General features: G+C 38.4%; 1 protein-coding gene and 1 long non-coding RNA gene across 2 annotated transcripts; both read right to left on the bottom strand.

Moving 5' to 3' along the window:
- Nucleotides 1–12,404: 12,404 nt before the first annotated feature.
- Nucleotides 12,405–14,115, bottom strand: LOC140169084 (uncharacterized). Its single transcript, XR_011861347.1, has 3 exons — nucleotides 14,006–14,115; nucleotides 13,235–13,343; nucleotides 12,405–12,524 (listed from the first exon to the last, which is right to left on the bottom strand). It is a non-coding gene; the product is annotated as an uncharacterized lncRNA (long non-coding RNA).
- A 3,552-nt stretch (nucleotides 14,116–17,667) lies between these two features.
- LOC140169515 (hyalin-like) lies at nucleotides 17,668–19,810 on the bottom strand. The gene is made up of 4 exons (XM_072192776.1): nucleotides 19,801–19,810; nucleotides 19,400–19,645; nucleotides 18,554–18,793; nucleotides 17,668–17,960 (listed from the first exon to the last, which is right to left on the bottom strand). Exons 1-4 carry the CDS (start codon nucleotides 19,808–19,810, stop codon nucleotides 17,668–17,670), a joined length of 789 nt encoding a protein of 262 aa, XP_072048877.1.
- Between the last annotated feature and the right edge of the window lie 1,528 nt (nucleotides 19,811–21,338).

Genomic DNA, 21,338 nt, shown 5'->3' with positions numbered 1-21,338 from the left:
ATAATATTCTTTATTACATTTAGTGTTTTATCTAATTTCTTTGTACGGCTTAAAGTAATTTAATTGTGTATCGTATTATCTGTAATATAGTTAATGAAGTATTGAATTTATCACGGTAATTTCTTGCATATTCTTGACAAAACAGGCTTTTTTTGGTTTTTGTTAGGGTAAATGAGGGGGGGGGTTGTGTATTGACATTTTGCGGTATATTTTGTTGTTGTTTTTATTTTGAAACTTTATTTTGTTAGGACAGGGGGTTCTTAATACAGGCCATCCGGCCATCCGAGAACCTCCTCATTCAATGTATGTGTTTAATTGTTGTGCTGTTATTTTTTAGATTTGAATGAAATAAAGATGAATGAATAAATATTATGGTAATTTTTATATCTGAATTGCCGCAACGTTTTGTGACCATTATGGTTATACACGTATACAAACACAAACCCCATTGCCTGTAAGAAAAGTAGTCAAACCTAAGTTCCTACCTCGGAATTCAGCACACAAAACGTCAAAACAACGAACAGGCCCTGTGTGCAGAAAACAGTAACATTTGCCGTATCATTACATCTAAAATAATATTCTCCAGTTTGGTAAATTAAATACTTTTATAACAGTAAAAAAAGCAAAGGATAGATTTACGCAAATCATTATTTCATTTCCATGATTTCCGTAATCTCGGCGTTATTTCGAAAATAGAAGGCACCTCCAGTTGTGTCGGCTGTCTGTCAGTTGTAGGAGCAACTTAGGGGGAAAATCAAGGTTTGTATCATTTTTGCCCAGTATGCGACCTACTTCAAAAGGGCTTAGGAGTTATTTAATCCCGAGCCTATGCATGTGGGTTTATTTACACGTACCTGCAGACTGCCAAAGATGACAAATAGGTACTGAAATGACCAAGTGACGTTGACGAATGCATCAAACACCCACGTAGTTATGAGTAACACCAAAAGTATAACAGAGCTTCGAACACCGGTCCTAAAAAGTATAAAAATGCACACAGAATCTAGTAACTGTTTGGTTTAATTGCTTTATTATTATTTTGAATATACCTATTTATGACCGTACACCACGAATGAGCCGTAAATGTCCTCAATTGTATTCTGAGTTACAGTGTAAAATGGGCATGAAGGTCGTATTCATAGGTACCTCAATTTGGTGCTACGTGTATCTCATTAAATGAGGTACACGTAGCACCAAATTGAGGTACCTATGAATACGACCTTCATGCCCATTTTACACTGTAACTCAGAATACAATTGAGGACATTTACGGCTCATTCGTGGTGTACGGTCACATTTATGAAGTCAAGCTAGCTTAAGGGTACATGCCCATGAGTTTCATTCAGGGGCGTGTTTGAAAAACGGCACAGCGCATTAGTAAAAAGAATAAAAAATACTAAAATTTTCACCGGGGTTCGAACCACTGCCAATTGCACTATGAATGCTAAAGATGCCTATACTGTGCCACGGTGACTGTGGTTAACATTCGGCGATTTTCAAAGATATACATATCAACACGTTTCTAGTGTATTGAAAATTGATTTTGGTAGGAATGCGGTCATAGAAAGACATACGACTCTACTTGTCTGTTTGCTTTTATTTAATACAAATTAATTTTGATGAATTGAACTGGTACGACTCTTAGCACTCGTGATAAACGACGATTAATTTAGTAATAATAAAATGAAAACGCTGGGTCATTCACGACGTCATTTGTAATTTATGTCAAAACCTGGGAGGACCACACATCCGTGCTGCATGTATACGTGCGCAATCGATACTCAATGATCCAGACAATAGCGTTTGAATATACCGCCCTGCTTGACACATCTTGTCACTTGCGGGAAGATATACTATAGGCCTACCCTAATAGCTTACAATAGATACCCCACCGTAAATAGCTCTGTTCATTACCTCGCTGTGCTAGTTTATACGCGTACGGTACACACTTTTGAACCATATTTTGTTCAAAAATGATAGGAAGGGACTGTTTTCAGCTAAAATGTTGGTTATCAGCAGATGCTTAATGATACCGGGAAGTGTTGCAGAAAGGTAAGCGTACTCTTTATTTATTAAAAATATCACATATCAATGAATTTAAATTTGAAATCCAAAAAGGAAATGTCAGGTCAAAATTCTCACCTTAGAATTATTGTGAAATAAAATCAAACCAAATTTAGGCTCCGCAAACAACGTCCAATTATTCCCATTGGTGTTTGCTACACGTGCATATAATAAATTATGATTTGGGGCTAATTTGAGAAGAGTTAATGCCTCGAGTTTCAAAATACACCGAGTGATGTTTTTGATCAAAAACATCGACAATTCAAGACTCTGTAAAAACAAATCAAGAATTTTCTGGGATAATTGCAACTAAGTATAATGAAAGCTTTGATCTAAGCTACCAGATGCATCATTTATTTCCTGACTATGATATTTAGTTGTGGGAAAAGATTACTTTAATGTTTTGGCGGGATTATTTCCCGCCAAAAATTTCAACCAAAAAGAGCATGTAGCCTTAATAGAGCTTATCCGTGTTCTATAAGCTGCATATTCTATCAGCGACTGCTATACCTTGTTTATGATTTTCAAGAGAAGTACCTGCATGAGCAACCATGACTGTTTCAAAAATAGCCCGCCAAAACCATGCAGGTAACTCGGAGGTCGTGCATTGAATTGGTTTGAATGAGGAATACTACGGTAACTAGCGCCTTTTGTTATATAGAAGTTACACACGAGTAACGTGGATAACTTCTATAAGCAGTCAGGCTGTGTCAATCGGTAAGATGTTATATTTGAAGACCGAATTAAAAAAGACTAATTTGCGTCTGACGTTAGGCTAACGGCGCGGTGTGATTGGTTGCTGACCTGCGCTGTACGGCATTTTTTGGTCTGTTTGACAGACGCAAACTTGTCTTTTTAATTCGGTCTTCAATTATAGTCTCCGGTGCATAGGCTTTGCAGTCACTATTTTTTCTCGTGAAATTATTGAGCTAACTTGAAATTCCCTGGTACAATAAAGGAACTAACTGCTTTATATTGTCTCGATTACGAGAAGCTGATCATGGCTTCGAAATCCTGAAAAGTGTGGTGAGGCTTGTGGCTTTATGCCCCCAGCGTATATCGCGATATAAATCCTAGCTCCACTGACACCTCATTAATTTCCTTGGCCCATTGGATGTATCGTATTAGGTAGGAGTTTACTTTGACAAATCAATGATAACGCTCTTATAGAATGGTCGTGCTATAGACTATTTCAACCACCAGACATCCCTCCAGGGATTATCTTAAAGCCTTAATGTACGATCTTTTTAAATTTTTAGATTTTTCTTTTTTTCTTCTAAAATGATAATATGCAATCATTATGAAAGTTCCCAATACATTTTGACGCGAAAAACATTGGGAATTTGCAAAGAAACAACATCATAAACTTCACCTCTATCACTCGAAACATCTCGCACTATTTGGATTAGGACAGCGAGTGCAGCCTCAGAGTTAGTCTTCTACGCGGCCAGTTTGGTTACGCTCCCTCCACATGTGGAGGGAGCGTAACCAAGCTAGTGTTGTACGAGACTACGGTTTGCGATTGTGGCCGACATAAAGTCATAATCTAAAATATTATGACTTTATGTCGGACCAACAGAAAATCGTCCCTCACCTCACCTCGGCTGTTTCATCCTCTGTAGTATGAAGCCCTCTTCAAGAATCTTCCATTTCTGTCTGTCTTGCGCATCCCTTGCCCATGTGGTGCCTCTATATGCTGTTAAATCGTCTCGCCATCTTCGTCTTTGCCTTCCTCTTCTACGCTTTCCTGTTCTTGGTTGCCACTCGGTGACTCTTTTTGTCCATCTGTTGTCGTTTTTCTTGCCACATGTCCTGCCCATCTCCATTTTGCTTCACCGATCCTTTCCATGATGTCTTTGACTCCAGTTTTATTTCTTATGTCACTGTTTCTGATTTTGTCGCGTATAGTTATGTTCAGCATACGTCTTTCCATGGCTCGTTGTGTCGTGGTGAGTTTATGTTCCAGATCTTTAGTTGTCGACCAGGTTTCAGCGCCATAGGTCATGGTGGGTAACACACATTGATCGTACATGCGCCTCCTCAATGTCATTGGTAGCTTTTTATCACAAAGGATGTCTTTGTACCTGCCAAAACAACACCAGCCAGCCTTGATTCTTAGTAAGACTTCCTCTCTTGTGTTGTCCTCCATTTTGACTGTCTTGCCCAGATACTTGTAGCTATCTACTTTCTCAATCGGTTCATTGTCAATTTCAATGGACTCTGTAGTGTCAAAGTTGGTCATGTATTTCGTTTTCCCTTTGTGTATTTTTAATCCAATTTTCCTGCTCTCAGTGTTCAAACTATTTAGCTGAACTTCCAAGTCTTTGACTGATGGTGATGTAAGGGCTACATCATCTGCAAACCTCAGGTCAGTTAACCATTCTCCATCGATGTTGATACCTCTTTCGTCTAAATCTAGTTGTTTGAAAATTTGTTCCATGGCAGCTGTGAATATTTTTGGAGAGATTGTATCCCCTTGCCGTACTCCCCTCTTTATGTGGATAGGCTTGGAGACATCCTTATCTATGTGGATTGTAGCTGTGGCGTTTGTGTAAATGTCCTCCAGAATCTTAACATACCCTTCGTTGACTCCAATCCTTCTTAAGGCTGCAAATAAGTCACTGTGTTCCACCGAATCAAAAGCTTTCTCGTAATCTATATAGCCAATACAAAGCTTCAGCTGATACTCATTTGCTTTCTCAATCAGTTGGTTCAAAGCATGTAGATGATCAGTTGTTGAAAAGCCCTCTCTGAAGCCTGCCTGCTCTCTAGGTTGATTTTCATCCAAGATTCTCTTGATTCTATTCTGAATGATTCGTGTGAAAATTTTATATGCATGTGATAGCAGACTAATTGGTCGGTAGTTTTTGATATCCTCTTTATCTCCTTTCTTATGTAGAAGAATAATCTTAGCTTCCTTCCAGGCTGCTGGTATCTTCTTTTCTGTCAATATTTGGTTGTATAGTCTTGTTAATTGAGTGATGATTTCCGCACCTCCTATCTTATACACGTCACTGGATATGTCATCAGTGCCAGGTGCTTTGTTGTCTTTCATTTGTTTTACTGCTGTCTCTACTTCTTTAACATTTACATTTGGTATGTCTGTTTGATCTGGAGACAAGAAGTTTGGTTTACTTTGGTTAGAATGAGAGCTATATAGGTCTTGGTAAAACTCTGCACAGATGTTGAGTATTTCTTCTCTACTAGATGTAGGAATACCATTTTTGTCTTTCATCTGGCTGATTCTAGTTTTCTTACTGTTCATTTTGGAGATCTGTTTTGGTCCTTTACCACTTTCTAGGATGGACTCAATTTGTTCTCTTCGTTTTCTTCTACTTCTCTGACGCCTCTTCTTTCTAACTTCCTTCACAGTTTCCTTGTACTCTACTTTCCCCGTTTTACTACAAATAGGACGAATTTTTACAGTTTGCTCATAGATTTAAGTTAGAACATGTGTAAGTATTACAAATATGCCAAAAAATCAGTTTTGAAAAAAATAAAGGTAAATTCTGAAAAAAGATCGTACATTATGACTTTAATTCGGACAAATAAGCTACTCTAATTCCGTATACATACTTAATCTGTCTTATAGGAAAATTCCTATGAAGGCCACTTTCTTCTGCTTTCCTCGACTTCAGCACAACGGCATAGAGAATTATCAGGATAGCCTATATGAAAAAGAATGAAATAAAGAAAAAAGGTAGGACTACCAAAATGAATCACAATACAGAGACAAAAACTATCTTGGTCATTGACTCAAGGTCATGGTATATTAATAATGCATGTATTATACTTACTGCTATTGCGGCAATAAGTGGTCCGTAGAAGGCAAGAACGAAGCCTTTCTCTGTCGACAACCAACATCTAAAATAAACAAAAGTTACAATTTCATTGCCATGACCAAAGATTTTTTTTCGAACCTGGTTCGATATAATGGTTTCAAACCTTCCGAGTCCAGTATGGGGCACACTAACCTTCTTTTGACGTTATCATCCAATTAATCATCTGCTTTTCGCGTCACCATTGGTCAACTTTATATTGGCGTCACTACACCATTGGTGAGCCTTCTGGTGTCTCATTTCAATTGGGTAATACTATTATATGTTTGGTGTGTCCTATTAAATATCTCAATAAAGACCTGAACAGACAACGTGATTCTGTGAATTATGCCGGTGACAGTTGAGTGTTTATAATCCTCGGTTTATAGACACCCGCTGACAGTTTACTGTCCGTGACTATCCCATCGAGTAGTACCCACCAGCGAGTTAGCGCCACAAGCCATGCCGTCCTGCTTGGCATCTAATATTTAACGGTTGCTATACAAAACATTTAATTCAGCCTGCTGTTGATTTTACTGAACAGGGCTAACAATATTATTTTCACCTCGGGGATTCTTGTCGAGCAAAATTTCCGTCAAAACAACAACAACAACAACAAAAAACAAACAAAAAACCAGCAGCAGCCCATTATAGTCCGAAGATTCATTAGTCCACAAAAGTTTCAAGATAAGATTTATGTTAGGGTTAGGATTAGCGGGTTAATTAAGGTTAGGGTTAGATTTGGTTGGTGTTAGGATATGGTTAGGTTAGGTTTAGGGTATTGCAGTGTTAGGATTATAAGCTATGGTTAGGGCCTAGGCTATAGATCAGGGTTAGGGTAATAATCAGAAGTTATAATGTTAAGATTAAGGTTTATAGTTCATACCAACCCTTATTGGTTACCGTACTAATGACCCTTCGGACAAACGACCTGTGACCAAAATTCAACCATAGTAGGTCAGTGTACTGTACATCCTGATTATTTAGCTTCTGAAATGAATATGAAGGTAAGTATATTGTTCAAGATAAGGTAAAAGTCAAATTTAAGTAGGAGTCACTCTTCATTTGTGCGTGCGTGGAGCTACTAACCTTTTGTCTGTCTGATAAAGATGGTGACTACTCCTTGTCGTAGAACTTAGAATGAGCGATATTATAACAATGAAGAAAGGTTGCCCTGTATAAAATGACATAATTATAGATACCAATTAGAGCTTACTTTCGGTCATATTCCTTCCATGCCCATAATCAAGTTATACGTCGTTGAACAGTGACTAACCACGCAGGTATAAAAGTAAAAAATGATAAGAACATGAAAGTAAGAAGCAGGGAACTGGTCGTTACACTTGCCTCAAGCCGCTGCGAACTGGGTTCGACTCCCTGCGCTGCAATAAATGAAGTTGTTGCTGATCCATGACCCATGACCCTCCTCCGTTTACTCTTACTATTAACTTTCTTAAATCGGAACCTCTCCTCTATGTATGTCGCCGGATCTGGTTTTCTTCGTTGTATTACAGCGCTCATGCAGCGCCTTGAGTTCAACTTGAAGGAAGATAAGTGACACTTAACGATTCCAACTATTTGTTTATTTTGTATTTGCAATAATAAATATGTTTTAGTCTCTTACCCCAACCAAAGAGGAGATACATTTTCGTGTAATGCAGCCGAACATCAACATTGAACGCCAACAGTATACCACGATAAAGATGAACGCTTTCCACCATGACCCAACAAAACACAGATAGGTAAAAGTATTGCAGTAACACGGCGAATGTCTTGCAAAGCGCCTGTAAATTGGCGTAATGGTTGGATTATTCCAGTAAGTCTCATTGGAATTACAAAGATTACAAAGATTGATTATATTACAAAGATTTCGGCGCGCATCGGTTTAGTATACTCCGACCGACTTCATTGTTCCATAACTTTATTATGATCATAATCAGCACTTTAAACTATTCAGTAAACAACAGCAACAACAACAACAAAATCAAGGAAAACAACCTCCTGCAAGAGCAATAATGGACAGGACACCAGATGTACGTTAACCCAGACCGACCGGGCTCGAACCCAGGATCTCAGTGGCGCACATTGAGAACAAAACCGCAGCGCTAACCCACTCCCATGGATCTCCCATCATTATATTGGTCTTACCGGTACACGTGGAATAGCAGTACTAAGAAGTAGCACCAATGTAGCATTAAGGGCTGCAATCATAAGGTTCAGATTTACGCACACTCTTTCCTCTGATAACGTTGGTCGACTGAAATGATTTCAGAAACACTAACATATAAGTAATACCACCAAGAACGCAATATTACAATATTATATGGTACTTCGAAATGAAATTTATCAAGAGGTGTAGTACCACCTTAACAATTCAACCAAAATGGTATTCTCTGTCCGGTTTTAAGTTTAATGTGGTACTACACGGCACTACACAGCAATCACTCGAGAGGTGTTATTTGCACGCCATGTAAGTACTGTGTTATGAACATCGTGTATGCGTTCGCTTAATGATTCCATCGACGGTTCCTGAGTTTTATTCAAAATCTCGGATTTTGACAAAACTACAGCACCCAGAGTCTTGATTTTTTCAGGGTATGTTGGTTTGATAAAGTACAATATAATCGTGAAAAAAAGGATTTTGAACAATATTGAGGGCGTCTTCCTCAGAAAAATGTTATAATGCTATATATGGCTTTAAATATATGGCTAATGCTATATATGGCTTTAAACAACGTATGATGTCAGTATCCTATGCTTTGTATCGCATTATAGCTCATATTGTATTACTCACGTACACTTATTACGACCTGATATTATTAATAGCAATCTAAATATCTAAACATGTGAAAATAATTTAATATTACCCTAATTTGATGGTTGCTACAATACCAATGGTCAGAGAAACGATGGATATTATACATCCCATGTACGTAAGCAGATGCAAACCCAACTCAAGAGGGACCTGCAAAGACCAAGATCACAAAGAAATTGTCACCGAGCATCCATTCGGCCGAAGGGTCACAAAAGAGGTCAAGTTAGGGTTTAGGGCATTTTAGGGTTGGCATAAGAGTTACGGTTGGGATTACGGTTAGAATTAGGTTAATGTTATTGTTATCATGGCTTGGGATATGGTTATGTTTTGGTTAGGGTTTGGGTCTATGATGGTTAGGGCTTAGGTTATACACACTGTTAAAACGCTGTTTAAAAGTTTCAACAACACTGTTTAAACAGGTTGTTTTAAAATGTTAACCAACATGTGTAATTATTTTGGATTATTCTTTTACTTGTTTATTTAAACTTTTAAACATAGTTTTAACAGTGTAGGTTAGGTAAGGATGAGGGGTAGGAGAACGTTATTTGGATTTATTGGTTTTTCGAATTGAAGACCCTATGGACTAACATATTTCTATAGCAAGGTTATGGTGAATTACATAATGATCTTTTCGCCGTCGAAGTTATGTAATAATCTCATTATCTACAAACAAGTTGCAATCATCTGTGTATGTCTGCAATCATAGATTGAATACAATACCGCTCTTTTCATAGATACTAATCAGGTGCGATCTATTCAAAAATTGTATTTATCTATTGCTATGGTAATTATTCTTGTTACATCTGCATCATCACTGCGACGGCGAATAGCGATAGGCCATTTGGCCTACGCGAGATCAGCATAATTATGCAGCGCACGATGTGACTACGTACGCCGCACAGATACAACTCCTTTGATCACGTGTATCACACGCGGACGCGACTGTCTTGACGAAGCCAAATGGATTAGTACTTACCACGGGAGGCAGAGTTCTCGTGAAGATAGCAAAATTGGTTGTGTGAGAACATTGGCATGTCGCAAGTACATCTTCTCTATTGACATTTGGTACATCACAGCCATCGCTTGACCAATCACTGGAGCTATTATAGAAACGGATATCCCACTCAAAAAGAAGTATCAAAGGATATTATATACAGGGCGTCTAAGAAAAAAATTACCGTGCGAATGAATTTAGACATAAGTTGAGATATAGACATGAGACATGGCATCAAAATTAACCAACAGCAGTGCTTAGCTCATTTTATTTTGCATCATATACGCATAATTTATTTGATTTGGTTGGCTAGTTGCGCGCATCATCGCAATTCATTCCAAGTTTACAGGCGCTTTTTTCATACTCGCTCACCCTTCCTAAAGTTTGTGTATCTCATTATATCTGGTCCTTTGATTTGCCTTCACATTGATATAGTGGTTGAATTATAAGAAACTTAACATGTAATTGGATAGCTATAACACTACAACTATGTTTCTTTATGCAATATGTTAAACATGTTAAAGGTAATTAGTGTCGAAATATTTACTTTGGCCGTCATAATGGGCTATTCCAGTTAAAATCCATACACCCTCTGTCGACAACATGACCTTAATCTTCTACACAGGGAGTGCGTATTTCAAATGGAATTTGGGTGATTTCATTTGAAATATACATCCCCTGTATTGCAGATTAAGGTCATTCCTTTCATAAGAGGTCTATATGGATATCAGCTGGAATGTCCCAATTGAACTGTGCACGGTTTTTGTAATTTTGTGTTCGTTATCTTTTCAACATTTTGTTTGATAATTTTGGATTATTCTGAAATATACATTTTGTTAATTGGACTTTTCTTTCTCATTTGACACCCTGTTCGTGAACATTGAGCAAGAATTGACCAAGATATGCGCCTCCAAACTCTCAAACCCTAAAATGAAAAGTTGCAATTTTAACGATTCAATTGTGCCTGTTACACTGTGTGCTTTATTGATTGGCCCGTGGTGCTTGTTCCCATTGAAAATCGTTGAAAATGTAACTTTTGATTTTGGGGTTTGAGGCTTTGAAGGCGAATATCTTGGTCAATTCTTGTTTGTTTTTCACAAATAGGGTGTCAAATGAGAAAGCAAAGTCCAATTAACAAAATGTATATATCAGAATAATCCAAAATTATCAAGTTATTGAACAGCAAGGATGAATATAACTGACGAGTTTCTTTTTGTGCGTGGTGTAGTTATTTTGATAATGTTATTGAAATATGCATTTTGCCAGAATGGTTAGAACACGTACCTCGTCAAGAACATGCATGTTGACACGGTTCGTCCTTCGGTAAAGTTAGAAAGTTTATGTCCGTTCTTAAGAAAAGCATGGCAGAATAATAAAACTATAATCATCACAATATCAAGTTAAATTGTTTTACATGAATCATTTATACCGTTACTACCAATCCAAGGAAACAACTAAATTGTTTATACAATAGTTCAATAGATCTCAATGTTTAGGAATAAAATTCAAACTCACCAAAATGAGACCGAGTTGGTAGGTAACCGGCATGCTTATTTTTCCCGTACCAATGATTGCATTTGTCGATATTACATCAGACGATAAGTAGTTATTCACTGCCATCGATTCCTTGTTGTACGCATTCAGATATACTTGAAAGTGTTTGAATAGAATACCAACCATAACAACTTGCTGGTTATCTAAAAATAAAGAAAATCAAAATAGTAAACATATCAAACACGCACACGTAACATCTCAAATCCTCACACGCTCACCTGAAAACCCCACACCCTAACCGTTCACTAATATGTTTTACATTATAGTGCATGATGTTTAATATTTAAGTTGAAAGTTTAATTGCTTGGGCATAATGGATTTTCGACTTTTATTGCATACGCGCAACTTACATACAATAGAAGTCGATAATTCATTATGCCTAAACAATTAAACTATCAGCATAATTATTAAACATCAAGTACTTTATCTAAAACGTATTAGAGACCATCCCGTACTATCCACGGATTAAGCATGCCAGATTGTGTGTTGTATTCCAGAGTACAGAGTGACCAGCATCATGTGTTTATTATCACCTGATTCTATTTGGAATGTCTGCCCAGGGGCGTAACCAGACCTGACCTTAGGGGGCAAGATTGAAAAATATCCCAATTTCTGATCAAAAGTTTTAGCATTTATGAGCGAAATCTCGCATCGCGAGCGGCTTGCCGCGAAGCGTTAAATGTGTGGGGTCCTGGGACCCGCCTTAGGGCCCCTGGTGGGGTCCTGGGGCAAAGCCCCGGCGGGGGTCAAGGGGGCGGAGGCCCCTGAAGCTCCTAGTTTTTGGCATATTAGAAGCTAAAAAATCAGTGTTTCAGAGTACACATTTCACAATGAAAGTAGTATATATCTTCTTCCCTCTTTCTTTCCCTTTTCTCTTCTCCCTTCTCCTTTTCTCTTCTCCCTTTTTTTTTCTTGCCTCTTTTTCTTTTCTTCTTTCCCTTTCTCTTCCTCCTCTTTCTTTCCTTTTTCTCTTCTCCTTCCCTTTTTCTTCTCTCTTTTCTCTCCTTCCCGCCTTTTCCCTTCCCAATTTTTTGCTCTTCTTCCAAGTTTTGTTGTGTCCGGGGGGGCAGTTTGACCCCCCCCCTGGTTACGCCACTGTGTCTGCCTGACGTACCTGTTCCTACCAGTACTAACGTAAGTCCAGTATAATTTACCTGCAATGTTAATCGATCTGAAAGCCGACTCCGAAACCTCGATAAACGCCGCTTGTGTCGTGTTTGGTGTAAATCGCCACCCCTGCGTCTTGAAGACACTTGCATGGGCCGATACTGCCAGCAAATCTGTTAGGTATAGTCATAGTCATCTTTGTTATTTTTTGTACACAAATATAATGTTTCAAATTTTGAAATAATCATAAGAAATATGAAGTGGATTAAAACACGCTGCAACAACTCTTACCGCGACAAAAATGCACAACTGACATTTTTGCCGAAATTTGAGTCTACACCCTAGCCCTCTTGGTACCTATAAAACACCTCAATTCCACCTCAACTGTACACGTATATATGCTAAATCTATCTCTTTAAAATGGGCGGACATGTACAAATTTTTATTTTATGCCGGGATGTTGTACGGGCACTCGTCATGCAGACATTCGGATGATGACTTTCTCTCTACTTCATACTCTTTTTTTGCAACCCATCAGTATACCAATTTTTCACAAATGTACCAAATGTGCCCTAATTGGACTCTTTTAATGGCACATTTATCATTGGTCTCCACTGAAAGACCACAATTCGATAGTTACCCCAAACCCGTGGCCCGCACATCACAGCATACTTTCAACCAGATAGACCCCCCATGTTTTATGCCGAGAATACATCTATTATACCTGTATACCATGAGTATAATTGTTCAAGGATTACATTTTCGGCAGAAAATATTCAGGTAATGTAAAGACAAACATCTCTACCTTCATAATTATTCAGGAATTAACAAAAAGTGTTTCATCTTCTTTCACAAAATGGATATTATATTAGGCGATACGTACCAAATGAATCGGTATGAATAGCGATGCTTTTCCCAATTGATATCTGCCTGCTCAATTTTGTTACATACTCTTCAAAAATAAACATTTCGTCGACGACAGAGGTCACATTCTTTGAAAAAGATGGAAAATAAAGTCAATAGATTTACACGAACATCTTGTGTAGTGTTGTAGATCATTAGTGGAAATAGAGGCCGTCAGCGTTTTTAAGGCGTGACTCATGACAATAATGATTGTATACATGATTCGCACCCACGAGCTCCTTATTCACTCGCTTGATATGATTGACCTCTATAGATTGACTGACTGCTAGTATTGCTCTCTAGGCCTACCTAATTCACCTGTTGTTCATGCCCTGAAACTTTGAACAGAGTTTACCAGTACCCACAAAATGGTCATTGTGACATCACACTGACGGCCTCTGTTTATATTATAGTAATGCAAACCAATTGATATAAATTTCTACACTACTTCTTCTTTTCGCTTACCTACTTTGCGTTTTCAGCCGATGTTGTTGGCTCTGATGGTTTTCTTGGCTAGGTTGTCCTTGGCCGCTTGCAAGAAAACATTTAGCCAACAATACCAGCTGAAAACTTGAAAAGTCCATAGAAACGCTGCCGGTAAGTGCAAAAACTGTATTGTAGAAGTTTAAATCAATCGGTAAGCAAATTGTGATCGCTGCAAAGAATACAGCTTGACCGATCATACATCAATATTAATTATTTCAAAAACTTTTTCTTTAATAGTCATTTCTTGTAAAATAGCGTTACTTACTGGTTCATCAAAATCAAAATCATCCAGATATGGTCTGATATTAGATTCCCAGCACACTAAATAGTCTCTCATTGTCTTGGCGCGATTGTCGTGCCATAACATCACCTCCTTGTCAAGCATCTTGAAACAGTCATGTGCTGGACCAAGTGACCCATTAAAGAACGGAACAAGTGTTGGTAATGGTATACAGCGTATCTTATTTTCGGTATATCCATTGCTAAGTGTTGTTTCCTTATTTAAACCTGCTGTTTCGTTGCAAAATGGTAGAGTCTTAATGAAAGCTGAAAAGAGTGGTTTTATTATAAGATATGAATATCAATCACAGAAAACAAAGGAAAATGGCGTTCGTGTTGTACTTCAAGTTGATTCTTAACTACACCGCTCCTTTATTTTCGTAAATCTGGTTTAATGCAAATGAATAGAAACATATCCGATCAATCAACTATCAACAAGGCAAGTAATATGCGAGCGTCACTTGAAGTTATGCATTACATTATAAAGACTATATTATAGAGTATAAGAAAGCATTTGATTCAGTAGAACATAAAAACCTCTTCTCAATACAGGATATGTCCAACTTATTCCGGGCATACGCACAAAGGCCGGAGCAAAATTCACATTGAAAATGACGTCTCAAGTCATAGTCTATGAGGTGTGAGACAGGGAGATACAATATCGCAATATCCTATATAGCAGTAATGTTCTGGAAGATGGACCTTCATGATCGTTTCATTTAATTCACCTTTCTTCGTAGCAATTATATTAAATTATGTAGCTTGTGTGTTTATTTCCATAAAGATGAATGAATGAATGTAACAGGGATTACAGATGACGAGAAACTAACATATTTACAGAAGGTGTAGCTTTGGTCAAAACATCAATGAAGAATATTGAGTAGCAGTTGAATAATGTGTGTAATAGTAGTAAGATAGGACTGGACATACACAGGGGCAAAACTTTAATGTGACAAAGTACCAGTCGGAGGGTACCATTGTAATAGAATAAAGGTAGGTTCGAATTGCTCTGACAGATTCAAGGGCATTCTAATATTGTAATAGCATATTACCATGGTTACCAAATGTATTTGAGAAGAAGAACAATGTACCAGTTTAACCATTACGTAATCCCAACAATGACATAAGAGCACTGGAAAGAAATCAATGAAGGGAAACCGACAGGATACCTTACACGTAAGGAAGACATCAGATGGACAAAACGGCCTACCAACTGGCAATCAAAAACAAAAACAGCTGAAGAGAAAGAAAAAAGCTTAGTTGGCGTGATGACCTTACTGCTTACTTGGGACCTGCATGTACAAGACATGCAGCCAGCTCAAAAATGGCGGAGTCATAAAGATGCTACGTCCAACAATGATCGAACACAGCCTGATGAGGTAATTTATTTTTCATATTGCCAAGTAACAGTCCCTGTGTAGCCCCATGAATTGCCTTATGTGATCATCGCCTAGTGCGTGAAGCGACTATGACAAAAGTGGCTTGGCATCGTTAAGAAATTGGTAATACCGCCCTCTGTTATAATACAATACCAAGGAGTAGGGATGCGGGCGGTTTATAGTTGGAATTCGTCAGTATGCGATAGCGACAAAAATGCCATATCAAACGCGATTGGTATGTAAACAATTAAATGTTGTGGCTGCTGCATCTGCCTTGAATTCTAAATGCAGCGGAAATTTCTCCTTCGAACCCTGAAGTTCATTGTAGATAAATCATGAAGTTCATTGTCGATAAACTAGATGCTTGTTGATATTATATGGCCCTTTGTCTTTATCTGGGTAATAATGTCCAGAAGTTTTGAAAGACTCTTCACCTTATTATTCGGCAAAGATCTTACAAGACTGCACCGCCTACAGAACAATGCTGCGAGACTGGTTTTTGTAGTTGGTTGTAGAACTGACCCTAAGCTTCCAATCTCCTGAAGACCTTGCGCTGGCTTCCAGTCAGCCAACGTGTACTGTTTAAAATCCTTCTGTACGTCTATAAGTTCATGCAACACCAGAGTCCCAACTACATCTCCGACTATTTTACCGTTTATGTTCCACCTTGCGATCGTCTTCTGACAGTAACCGGCTCGATATTCCAAGACGCAGCCACAAAATCACTGGCGAAAACAGATTTCACATTGCAGCTGCTACAACATAGACCTGCTACGTCATTTTGTTTTCGTTAACAGAGCATAAATACAAATTTTTACCAAATTACTGAATCTGCAAGAAAGGTTTCAAGCAACAATTATGTAGAAGCCCCAGATTTCTGGTGTAAAAATCTCAACATTTTTGGCGAAAATTTTTGGGGAAGGCGTGAGGCTGTGGAACATTAACACGAAATGCCCCTTTAGCATAATGTTTCAGATACACAATAAGTACAATAAGCACGTGCCATACCTTGAATAAAAACCGTAAAAGTCCTACTAGCCGTGTTTCTAGAATCATCAAAAGCTATATACGTCACATCAGTCGCACCAATTGCAAACATATACCCTGGTCGGTGATTGGTTATTAGAGTCACATGGCCGGAGTTATCCTCTGCCTTTGGTTCATTCCAGTTCACTGCGATTTCAAATACGCCCTCATCAGCGACAAGGCTGATGTCGTTCGGAAAGTTTGTAATGATTGGTTTTTCAGTATCTAGCGATATTGATAAATAAAATAAATATTGTAAAAAAATATATATAATACTAAAAATCTCAAAAATTCATAGTGTTTGTTTTTCGTATTATTGGTTGCCAAGATAATACCTTAATTTTTAGCAGAGTTCCGATTTCATAATCCATTGTTGAAACTAGTATTAAAGATGCACCTAGCTGATATACCTCTTGACCATTTGGAACATTAGGGGTTTGTTACTACGCCTGAACAGTAGTGCAAATTTGATGGTGATAAAAGTATAGTAGTAAAGATGTTGACAATAAATATTACTTGAATTTATCTTGCCTCAATACCTCTTACGGTAATCGAGAAACTCCTCCATGCTATATTACCATACACATCAGTTGCCGTGTAGTTGACATGTGTCCTACCAATATCGAATGTAGTCCCAGAATTATAACTTGAAACCAGTGTCACATTTTCACCGGAGTTGTCAGCAGCCATTAGGTCGGTCCAATTCAAGATGGCGTAGGGTAGACCAGGCGCATTGTTGGCTACCATGTTTTCTGGTATACCAATAATCACAGGGTCCTCGTTATCTGTGTGAAGGTACAAATCATTTTGGTTTTAATCTCTAAAGCATAGGTTTTATCCCATATCTAGCGCGTTTTGTTTTTAAAACACGAAGGAAACTCAATTAATTCATACACATTGTTAATTAATCGATATACTGCCCTCTGACGCTCTATTTTCTAGATCATTTATGGGATCCTTTGCTTTTCTCAGAAATTTAATAGCTTGTCGTTCGTCAGTATGCAGAGCTAACAGCTATATAAATGCTTAACACCACTATACACCATGCATAAATTCGGAAGCCCGAGGTCCATAATACCGTAAAATCTCGTCTGCAGGCATATAGAGTGCTTCTGGTGAAAGCTAAATTAATCCAGGCGCCATAATGAAGTTTGAGCAAATAAATTACAGATCCAAGCATATAAAAACAAGTATTATTATAAGACCAATCTATTTTCTTGGCATATTCACGCTTGTTTCATATTCATTGAGTTTTCATCAAAAACGCTATAATGAAGACGGTAAGAAGTAACAAACCTTGTACTTCAATCCAAACTGACGCAGTTACGTTATGGCCGGATATATCATTTGCAGTATACTCCACTTCGGTGTACCCGATGTTGAACCTGTCGCCTGGTTTATGAGTAGACGTCAATGTCGGCACACCGTAATTGTCAGTTGCTGTCGGTTCCGTCCATATTACGATGGCATATGATTTGCCGACATCTGTATTTACCGTCACATTACTCACATTATGAATGACTGGGTAGTCGTCATCTGAGACAGAAATATTTTCACAATAATTTTTCATTATTTTAATCATAAAATCCTTCATTTTCTTTTCTTATTTTATTCTCGTGTCTTGTATTCTCGTTCCGTTCTCTATCCTTTTCCTTCCCTTTCCGTTCCACACCTTTCCTTTCACTTCCCTCCCTTCTTTTCCTCTTCCTTCCCTCCCTCTCCCCTCCTCTCCTCTCCCCTCTCTCTTCTTCTTGCTTCTCCTCTCCTCTCCTCTCTCTCTCCTCTCCTCTCCTCTCCTCTCGTTGTCTCCTCTCCTCTTCTTGCTTCTCCACCAGCCTCTCCCCTCTCCTCTCCTCTCCTCTCCCTCCTCTCCTCTCCGCTCCTCTCCTCTCCTCTCCTCTCCTCTTGTTGTCTCCTCTCCTCTTCTTGCTTCTCCACCAGCCTCTCCCCCTCTAATATCCTTTCATTTCCTCTCATCTCATCTCATCTGATCTCATCTCATCTTAAATTATCTTGTCTACTTTTCTTCATTGTCACGTCAATTGATTTCTATCAATTCTATGTTGTCACCATTTCCTGCTTTCCAACTTTCAACTTGAACTTGGATTTGTATTAAACAAGAGACCTACCGGTTATAATCACACTAAACACTTTAGTGGCTGTGTTTCCCGATGAATCAAATGCCTTATAATCCACAATAGTGCGACCAATAGCAAACCAATCACCGGAATGATGAGACGACACTAATGACACATCCCCGGAGTTGTCTGTCACGCTTGGCTCATCCCAAAAAATGTCAGTGTACGTTTCTCCCAGAAGCTGATGTTTAATGTTGCTCGGAAAATAGTTGAAGACTGGCTTTTCCATATCTATTAATACAAAGATGATGATTTATATAAGAACTGTGAACACACCATTTTCTGAAATCAAGATAATTTTGGTATAACATACATAATAACTGTCCGCGCTTTTTTATTCTATAATAGGATCAAGGCAATGTTAATAAAATACATATCCACATTCTGGTATAAGGTGTGCTGCTTTTAGCCGCAAGTCACTGGTTAAATGGTTTATTATGGTGTTTCTTGGGCCACAGTGGTCAGCGAGTTTCCGAGGCTTGTGTGTTTACGACTAATTCGTAAAGAAAAGACATAATGGAAGGAAAAGATATGAATATGATATTAAAGGACTATCGAGGACAGAGCGACCATTTGTTTTAACTGTGCCATCGTGTTGTGCTCTTGGGCAAGGCGCTTTACCTTACTTGCCTCTCTCTACCCAGGGGTGAAATGTGGAGCCTTGGGCATTGTATGGCAGCTGCTGACATATTCTAACGGACGGCGGAATAAATGTAAAGCGCTTTGGTACATGTGCACATGTGAAAGGCGTCGTATAAATAACAACATTAAATTAATTTTTTAAATTTTATTTAAACAGCGTTTTACACTTTTTCAAGACATATAGGCGAGGCCTACCTATTACTTTGATAAGAAATGAAGCCGACTCGTCGTTGTCATACGCATCACGTGCTGTATATGTCACCACTGTGCTTCCTATGTGGAACATGTCCCCAGAATTACGTGTTGAAGTAAGATCGATCTGATCCATAGAATTATCTGAAGTTGTTGGCTCTGTCCAGCTCACAACAGCAAATGGTTGGCCTGGTTCTGTTTCAAGTACTTGATCTTCTGGGAGATTTAATATCCTAGGATTTTCGTCATCTGCGTGGATTTTAAACAATAAATGCGTGTAAATAAACAAAAATAGGACGAACGAATAAATATTTAATTACTGGACTGATGAATACCGATACCGTAAAAAGTCAATACGTGGTTGCGGGTTAGGATGAAAGTGCTGGATAAGGTTGAGGTTTTACAGGTCACCATGCGCGTATTTTTTTTGGGGGAGGTTGGGCCCCCCCAACGGGGGTAAAAGCGGGGGGCAGCCAAAACGAAGGGACGGCGGAAGAAGGGGGCGGCAAAAAGAATTTGTAAAGAAAAAAGGGCGGAAAATTTGGATAAGTATAAATATTTTTGAAAAAATTGTACTACACATGAAAATGTGTTTCTTTTAGGGCGCTAGTGCATATAATTTCCCTCTTTTTTAATTCGCTCTTCACTTTTCAAACGACCGAAAAAAAATTGGGTCAACCTTTTCGGGCTCTTGAGGAAGGGGCGCCAAAATTGAATTTCCTTCAGCCCCACCGGGTAGGAGCGGCCACGGTACGCCACTGGTCACTGTGGCACGTTCAACGCTATCGGCATGATGTGTTTAACTTCATACTACATGTAAGAGTCAAAGTATGAAGGTTGATGTGACAGGATGCATTTCACTACAACGTGATAGTAAGTCATTCAACCATATCATTACCGATATCAACTGTCAACAAGTGACAACTAAATGTCGTAGGCGAATGTCACCTTCTGGAAAGCTGGACTGAACACGATCATCTGATGTAACTGATTGCCTATCATGACACCTGTAACCAACTGTCAACATTTGACAACTAATTGCCACAGGCGAATGTCACCTTCTGGAAAGCTGGACTGAAAAAGGTCAACTGATGTAAGTGATTCTCTACCTTGGTCACATACTGTTCCTGGTTGATAAACTGATAAACGTATGGATATGGGAAGAACTCCTTCGGAAGCTAAAGCTGTCAAGAAAAATTGGTTAATATTAAGGGACCTGTAACGTACGATGAGGAGGAAGATCAGGTCTCCTTACCTATCACCGTTATGATCAAGAACGCGTCAGCCGTATTACCAGAAGGATCCGTGGCAGTAATATTGACCCGCGTCTTACCAATAGGAACGACTCTCCGGAGCTATTATGAGTGTAGTCAATTACGACCTGTCCAGAATTGTCCGTAATATCAGGTTTTGTCCAGGACACGAACGCGTACGGTTCACCAGAGATTGTGTATGCTGTTATATCATCAACATTGTTTATGACTGGATTTTCGTTATCTGTATAAAAAGATAAAGGAAAGAACCGAGTTATTCCCATGTTGGATTTTAAAACAGATAAACCGTTGTTTGTATTGTGCTATATACAATCAAGAACAGAAATATTATGCAATAAATGTCACACAGATCTCATTACCAGGTTATGGTAATTTTCAGTAAACTTGTACTTTTTTTATTTGAAAACTAATCTATTCATTCAGTGTAACCTCAATAACACTTCAATTTCAAGCGATGTTTCAATGATCGTTCCAAATTGATCGTTATTTCTATATTCAATACGGTATCTCCTAACACTATATCGCTACTAACGACTATCCCATAAAAAAGAAATAGGTACGGTAGTTGTGATAAAAAATTAAAAACAAAGACTTATGATACCTATAACAGTGACATTGAACTTGTAGACAGCTTCGTTTCCAGCATTATCGATGGCCGTGTACACAAC

This window comes from Amphiura filiformis, chromosome 14, assembly GCF_039555335.1.
Source record: "Amphiura filiformis chromosome 14, Afil_fr2py, whole genome shotgun sequence".
Lineage (NCBI taxonomy): Eukaryota > Metazoa > Echinodermata > Ophiuroidea > Amphilepidida > Amphiuridae > Amphiura > Amphiura filiformis.
This window is presented reverse-complemented; position numbering and strand designations above follow the sequence as displayed.